This window comes from Halyomorpha halys, unplaced genomic scaffold, assembly GCF_000696795.3.
Source record: "Halyomorpha halys isolate HHAL.00 unplaced genomic scaffold, Hhal_1.1 Scaffold230.1, whole genome shotgun sequence".
Classification (NCBI taxonomy): domain Eukaryota; kingdom Metazoa; phylum Arthropoda; class Insecta; order Hemiptera; family Pentatomidae; genus Halyomorpha; species Halyomorpha halys.
Window position 1 is genome coordinate 679,375 of NW_027114585.1, and position 8,775 is coordinate 688,149.

The 8,775-nt window shown below is 30.3% G+C and overlaps 1 protein-coding gene across 1 annotated transcript; it reads right to left on the reverse strand.

Moving 5' to 3' along the window:
• Positions 1-704: 704 nt before the first annotated feature.
• On the reverse strand, positions 705-8,346 carry LOC106679909 (U3 small nucleolar RNA-associated protein 25 homolog). Its single transcript, XM_014419308.3, has 9 exons — positions 8,010-8,346; positions 6,654-7,016; positions 6,358-6,575; positions 5,605-5,806; positions 4,508-4,663; positions 2,258-2,521; positions 1,924-2,130; positions 1,670-1,846; positions 705-986 (listed from the first exon to the last, which is right to left on the reverse strand). The coding sequence occupies exons 1-9, from the start codon at positions 8,211-8,213 to the stop codon at positions 816-818; spliced, it is 1,962 nt and encodes a 653-aa protein (XP_014274794.1). The 5' UTR covers positions 8,214-8,346; the 3' UTR covers positions 705-815.
• Between the last annotated feature and the right edge of the window lie 429 nt (positions 8,347-8,775).

Genomic DNA, 8,775 nt, shown 5'->3' on the forward strand with positions numbered 1-8,775 from the left:
ATTAACTAAGTAAAAATAACTCTCCAATCACACATCATTTCAGTTCTTCAACAATTTAAATATAAGTTTTCATTAGAAATCCTGTAGTACTTTCTATGAACTTCTTTTTTATAACAGTTGACCAAAATATAAAATTGATGTATCAGTTGATATTAGAACATTAATTGCCAATTAATTTATTAAGATAATATTGAAGAAATATTTTATTTATATTGAGGTGTAGATAGTTGACCGTAGATTAATGCTTGAAGAAGTTTGTCGGGGGGTGCGGTCAGCAAAGAACAACATAAATAAACAAAACCATATTTATTTATTTTATGCCGACGTTTCGACCTGAGTTTCAGGTCTTCATCAGGGGTTGTGTCGTGGAGGATTACTAAATTACTAATATTACTGCAGTACTAATCTTTCCCTCCTCCACGACACAACCCCTGATGAAGACCTGAAACTCAGGTCGAAACGTCGGCATAAAATAAATAAATATGGTTTTGTTTATTTATGTTGTTCTTTGCTGACCGCACCCCCCCCGACAAACTTCTTCAAGTATTTTATTTATAGTATGTATAAAATAAAAAGGATCTATAACAGCTTGAATCTAAAAAGAATGTATACTATTAATAGTAAAAAATAATTCTCAATTTTGAAAGATTATTTTTGATACTGTAAAAAAAAAAAAAAGGCACTTATGGATAAGCAAAGCAATCTTGTTTTTATAGAAAATATATATTTAATTTACAACAGTATAAAGTATATATACACAATGTTAGCTATGTACAATTATAACTATCAACATTAAAAAAACAATATTTTAATTACTATTTTGCATTATCAGTCATAAACATATGAACAGATTTTTCAGAAGTAAGCATTCTAGTAGCTCTTTCAGTACCAACAACACCAGCTAGCTGTGTAACATCGAATTTGGTGTAAAGTACATCTATAGACATTTTATGTTCATGGTTACCTTTACCATCCTTCTTATGATCCTGAAATAAAAGAATAATTTATGTCACATATTCAACAGATAAAGGGAGCTTGTAGACAGCAATAATTCTTTTATTTAGCCAAAATCTCGCAAAATAATATAGAAAAATTAAGCCAAATTTTTTCTTGGCCCATTAGCATTGTCATGGAAATAAATAATTTATTTACTAAAATGTGGACATTATGGAAGATCATTTATCAAAAATAATATAATCTAAGTAGTGCACAGAATAGAGTGAGAATTCTTCTACTAATTCCTAAGACACACGATCACTTGTGGTCATTATGACGCAACCTGGTTTTTGGTATTTTAGAGGTGATGAATCCTTTATATTTAATAATCTACAATTTTTTTTTATAGCTGAGGGAGTTGAGGCGTTGCCTTAGTAATCTTATAACTGCAGTGTAGATGGTAGTTGGTAAAAGATTAAATGCACTATTCCTCTGAGTTAGTAGGGGGAGGTGGACTTTTATTTTGTGGGTTCCCATGGAATAATAACTTGCTACCACTACCATAATTAGAATAGGTTGGTTACTTGTAGATAACCCCTGTATTTCAGAAATGAACAGGCAAAGGATAATAAAAAAAAAATCCTATCTTTGCTCAGACATGAAAAAATTAGTTCCCCCTTTAACTAAATACCCGTGACAAAAAAAAAAAATTTTTAAATAAAGGATAGACTACCTGTAAAAAATTACACATTTCACTGTAAAATAATGGAAAAGATGGTAGTTGGTAAAAGATTAAATGTTCTATTCCTCTGAGTTGAATTCTTCTGAAAAAATGAAACCTTTCCGTATACAGAAGATATTGTGTTTCTCCATGGAAAAATTTGCTTCTCGCACGAACTATTTTTTTTTCCTAAAACATAAATAATAAAATTGTAAGATAATAGAATATTAGATGTAAATAAATAAAAAGTGAAGAATAAATATTACATTAGTATATTCACAGATCTGGACAAAATATAACTCCTGTTTTTTAAAATAGTTTCTAAGTCGCACAAAATCGAAGTAAGATGGAATATATATTAAAACATGTTTTTGATTAGACTCCTTTAAGCGGGGTAGAATATTGGAAATAAACGATTGAAATCTGTCATCAATTGCCTCGGTTACATTTGAAGAGGATATATAATGAAACATCTGAAAAAAAAAAAAAAAAAGAACAGGTTTAGGACAAATATTTCATTTCAAATGATGCATCATTAAAGGAAAATTAAACTTTAATTTTAACAAAACTAAGTAAGATGTACAGAGTACAGTAGTATACCTGGGGGGCATGAACAATCACTTGCGATATGGATCCAGGAATGACAGGATTGGTGATGATGATCTTTCCATTGTAATTATTCAATTTGCTGTTAAACAGGCCAGTGACTTCAGGAAGAGGATTAGCGGAGAAAACCAGAGACTGCAGATAATAGCGAGCCCAGCCATTGAGGGCCCAAGTCCTAGCTCGAGACAGGTCGGTATCGTGTGATCTCTGAGGTTGTAAGTGCATATGTTCCATGACATGCAAAACGTGTTCCCAATTCTGTCGAAAAAGGGATTAATACTTAATCAAATTGAAAGTGAATGATTTTACTAGGAAAATAAGAGAATAAGGACATTTGAAAAGTAAACAAAAATAATTCAATTTATTCTATTAAAAAAAGCAGTATTTTGAACCTGTAAAAATTTAGTAGGACAACTATTGTCAATCATAATGAATAAAATGATTAGATGAATCCTATTGCTATATTATGCTACCGTCATCCTATTATTAATAAGCTTGAATAAGCTCGGCCACTTGAATAAATTGATCAGGGAATAATATATGAAACAGTTTAAAAACAAAAGACAAAAACAAATTACACAAACAAAAGAAAAACACATTTTTTATTAAGATGTCTAGCGACATAACATGAAAAAATTCAGGGATTTGCAGGGAGTTAGCTGTAAAAATAAATAAAAACCAACAACAAAATAAATCCATCTCTTTTAAGTGACAGAATGTTACTGCACATCTTCCTAAACGTATTGGCGAATCACTGATGAATTTGTCTATAAATAATGAAAATTGCTAAAGCATAAGTGGATGCCTTAGACACCCAAACGAAATTCAATACTAATCAAATAATACATTAATACCATTTTCATATGTTTACATGCACAGATGCATGGAACGGAATATATTTGCAAGGAACTGTGACCAAGTGGAGAATTACAAACAAGAGATTCCACTACAAAGGAGGAAAGGATGAAAAATCACTGAAGAACTATTGCCTAATACGCTTCCTCCCGGAAGTTCTCAAGTAAATGAAAGTGAATAGAGCCTCACGGCTACGTCACTCACGGTAGTTTGGCTAGACACAGAAAAGATGACAACAAATGTGCTGTTGAAAGAGATTGGGGAAGTGGAGAGGAGAATATATATATTTTTGATCCTGTTTGGCATATCTTTCATCTTTGGTAGTGTTAGTTGGTCCCATGTACTGCAACAGTTGCAGTGATATAATACCCCCAGCAACCTATACTTTTTCAGTTTAGGTTAAAAAGTATAGTTTAGTTAACAACTTGCTGTAAGAGGTTGGGTGATAGAAGGTTCCTTGCCACGGCCTATGTAAATGACCAGGCTGTTATCGTGGCCAAGGATAGTTGAGATAGGTAGGTATTTCATTAGAGTGATACATTGAGTATGGTAGCTACCAAGACCCACACCATACTCATGAGAGGCTCGAGGGATCAACTATCACTCTTAACACCTAAGAAGAAAGGGTTAGACCAGGAGAGGAATTTTGATACCACCTCTGGTGTACCTGGAGGATAAGGTAATTGAACAGATTAAGTATCATAGGTGATGTGGCACTAGATGGGACCTCAGGCACCTCTCCCAGATGACCATCAATAAAAGTATGGTCATGGTAGGTTTTCTCCATCTAATGGAAAACAGTAAACTATCCTTTCTTCAGGGAGTTAATCAAATGGTGGAGGAAGGTGGTAAGCACAATGCAAGTTGAGCATATATCATCTGAAATCAACCACCAGGCATCAGAAGTAAAGGAAGCTGACATGGACTGAAACTGTTGTTCAAGTGGAAGCACCTGGAGAGATTAATAAGCACGGCTAGACTAATTAACACACGGATGCAAATGGATAAGGTTCAGCCCCATCAGTAAGGCACTCAAGTGAGTGCTAGGCTGCACTACAGTTAAAACTATATATTGTACCCATAAATTAAATGGATTCCTCTAAAAAATGTAAATATAGAATACAAGAATATAGAAATAAAGATTTGTTTACTGGTAGTAGTGCATGCGCAAGCCCAATATATTATGCCAACTGCTACCTCACCCTGTAACTAGAAATGGCAAGAAAACTTAATATAATCCGGTATAATAAATTCTCTAATTAAATTATCCTTTTTAAAGTAAATCAAGATATTATATACAATAATACATTTTTAAAAATCAAATCATATGTATTAATTTTAAAATAGAATTGGCTACATAACTATAATATATTCAATAGTATATCTAACCTGCATAGTGAAGACTTGAGCCTGGTCCATTATAAGAATCTCTATTGATGCCAAGAAATCATAATCCCTACTTCCTTCACCTTCTGTACCAATGAGCACTCTTAGCCCGAGTGGAGATGCTACTATAATGTCACTGGCATAAAAGTCTGCATAGAGCTAGAAAATAAATAAAGTGAAAATTAATAATTTAAAGGAGTTTCTGATAAAAGTTGATATAACTATAAAATAATATCTTGTTAACATTAATGAACGCAGGGAGGTTATTAAAACTTATTGATAGGGTTCTTGTATTGGATTACCTTATTATAATTCCTAGATTTCTTTTTAACTAAATAGCCATTTACCCAAGTCAAAGTACAACTACTTTTCTAAAATGTTTAAGAAATATATGAAAAGACATTGCATTTTTTATCCAATATATTTTCTTGATTTATCAATACAGCAAACATATGCTCCAGTGTTCGAAACCTATCTTTGAAAATTTGGGATAGCAAGACTTATTATTTCATATAATAAGACTTGAGCAGATTTATATTTTCTAAATCCCATTTGTGTCCTCAATATGATTTAAATTCCAGACATTATAAAAATATATGACTAGAAATAAATAAAACTGTCAGGATCTTTACTTATGCTATGAAAATAATTTAAGTAACTTGATATAATATAAAATTTAAGACATATTTCATACTGAAAAGTTTCTTTAAAAATTTGATATTCTCATAGCATATTTAGGAACTACATAGATAAATAAAAAACAATTGATAATTGCACAATTACTCAATTTATGTAATAAAAACCAATGAATTATGACTTAAAAAAGGCAGAGTCGGATTCTAATAAAAATTATAATATGATATTTTTGTAAACCATAAGATCAGAGAGCAAATAAAAAATATTTGTATGCTTTTGTTATTAGCTCAACATTAATTTTGCCTGAACATGTAGCAACCTCTAGTTTTATATAATCTGGTACAATTCTGTTCAAATAACATCAATAAAATTAATATGAAATAATTTATGGCTAATGCTAAACAACATTTAGAAGAAAATTTTCTACTTATTTAAACTATTTAATTTATTAATTAATGACAAACCTTTAAACATTTTTTTGTCACAGTCAGGCCTATTTTAAAATTATCATCAGTATTTCCAGAGAAGAGCTGCTGATAATCAAGAGGTTTAGGATTTTTCTCTGGCATAATCAATGTATCTCCAGAATATTCTTCTATAAATCTTTTCTTATTCATTATGTTACCACCATCGCCAAGGAGGATTGAAATAAATGACAAAATTACACTGAAAGAGACAATATAAATAGATTATGCAGTAAAATAAATAACATTACTCTGAAAAAGAAATTCTACATAGTAATAAATTGTTTAATACCTCTTGAATAAAAAAAAACATTACACCATTTAAGAAATATAATAATAAACACTTCATTCTTTGTTGGATTTTGCACAAGAGTATATAGAAAAATAATTTTTTTGGCTAAAGTACACAGGATCTGTGATTTGGCACAACATAATCGGGACAAAAACACAAATAAAAAAAAAAATTGTTCCAGCCGCTATAATGATAATTTTAACACAAATGAACACACAAACCAATGGCTGTAAATGCAATTTTTTGGACTCAAAGAGATATGTAACACCATGTAATCCATTGGAAATTAGACCAAATTAAAACACTTCCAAACTTGAAAAGATAGGAAAGTAAAATAGGGATTAACTTAAGCAGAATCTTAAATCAAAGAATTAAATAAATTTACAATATTACAGATAAAAGCAAATCTCTAATTTATTCCATAAAATTAAATTAATTTTAACAAAGATACCCATACTAACCTGTAAGCCATTGATTTGAAAGGAACCAATATTAATACTTTTGGTCTAACAAGACCTTGGTCTCTAAATTCTTCTGGGACATCTAAACGACTTTGTAGTTTCGCATTGTGATGCAAAATTTTTAATCGTGTTTTGATAACATGATTTATTGCATGAATGCAATATGCTAGACGCACCTGATCATTGTTCGTTTGATTTACTTCAGGATAATATACATTCTAAAATAAATATAAAATTAATACATAAAAATCAAATAACACTAGCAACTATATGTATATGCATGTTAAAATAATTACATAATAATTACTAATTAAGGTCAACAATTCATTCTGAATCGGGGTAAGGCTTCCATTTTCTGTTTTTTTGAGCGTGTTTTCAATATTATAGGTAATTTGAGATTTTATATGCAAGTTGCTCAAGTCTGAATTTTGCGGAACATCAGGAAATTTCCTCACAGAAGCGAATACTTGCTTTTCGTTAAGCACAATTTTTGATAATGACTGTTCACTATTTGTATTGACTTCAGGCTTTAAATAAAGAAGTTTCCCCAAAGATGGCCAGTTAAAGACATCTTTTGTGAATTTAGGAGATTTTTCTGATAGAACTGAATGAAGTTGAGGGCTGATTTCATATTTGAGATGAAGAAGAAAAGGATCATTCTGGAATTGAAAAAAAAAAATGGTTAACAAGACACAAATGAAGTGAAAACATGATTCAAAGTGACGAAAATGCATGCTAATTAAACTACTGTTTGACAGGTTCCGTATCACATATTGAATAATAAAGAGTGTCCCACTATATATGTTTACACCCCTTCTTCTACCCTGTAAAATATTTGTTATCATCATTAGGCTTTCGTAACACCAACAAGTAGCCAATCGCTTGAAGGTTGTTAATGGTTAAGGTAATATTTGCGAAATTAACAACAAAAAAAATTAAATCTTAAGACAAATTCCTATATTTTTGATCTGATAAATCCTGAAGACATACATTACCAAAAACTGCAAACGATTGTTTACAGCTTATTATGAATCATGTGATAACAATGCAGAACATTAAACAAAATAATATGAGAAATCACTTTCTCACGTAAATCCATAATCATAATAAAAATGCTTTTCCTTGATCATAAAAGGAAATATTTGTTATGATAATGATACTTTAATTATGACAACAGATTCTTACAAAAATTAAACTTTGGTAAGATTTCTTTGTTCTTATAATAGTTTATTTTACTTCTCAAACCATTTGCAAACAAATAGTCATAAACTGTAATCAAATATTTGCAGTAAACATCTTTAGGACAAGTTAAAAAAAAAATTGCTTAGTATAATATTAAATATTTCATTTCTTATCAAAATCCATAAACAATATGTAGAATAATGTATATTCTAAAGTTAGCTGGGTGAGAGGAGGTAAGATAATTAAAAATAATTTTAAAAGACAGAGCACATGCTAATGTTATGACCTAATGAAAATCAAATCAAAACTCTTGTTAGGGGAGGATTGAACATATTTAGTGGAGAACACTGTAATGAAAACCTCGAACATGTCTGAATAAAAAAAGCCAAAGGCAAAAACTAACATTAAAAAATATTCCTAACAGTTCCTTAATAAGTTAGCAATGGTAAAGTAACTTAATTATAACTAACCTCCTCATTTTCATCAGCACTTGTCTCAAATTCATCTCCCGGCGATATTTCTACCTCTTTTTCTTTGCTTTCAGGTTGATTTGTCACCACCTTTTGCTTTTGAGTATCGGCCTTAGCAATTTTCCTCTTGACTTTTTTTTTCTCGGGAATTTCTGCTAAGTTCAATAAATTGTACTTCTTTCTTTTGTATTTAGAAGAGATCATTGTAACAATCTGAAACTGTAGCCCTTCAAGAACACTTCGTAAACAAAACGTGACAAAACAAATGCAACATTAAACACTGCGCGCCAGGGATGCGTGTAGATCATAAACGAAATAGTCAAAAAGAATGAAATGGCATGGATTTTCAGAAATTAGTCTAGATTTCTAAAGGTGTAGTTACTAAATATATGGTTAAAGTTCCAGACAAATAAATACATTGTGTATTAGAATAGTTAATTTGAATAGTTTTTAGAAGAATTATTTATTTAAATTATAGATATTAGGCTTATCAAGGTTTTGATTAAACATTTGCTATTAGTTAATCTTTGCTGCATAATATCTCGGTTTTCGACTGATAAAGGGAATTTCTGCATTATGCCGATTGTGCATTATGAGCTCGAGGTTAAATTCACGACAATGAACTTGATATTTCATAAAAATAATGTCTTCCAAGTTTTTCATTTCAACAATTTTCTTGAAATAACACTAGAAAGATTTCCGGATGAATTTAATTTAAATACTTTTAATGAAGTAATTTTATTGGTGAATCAAAATAAGCCTATTA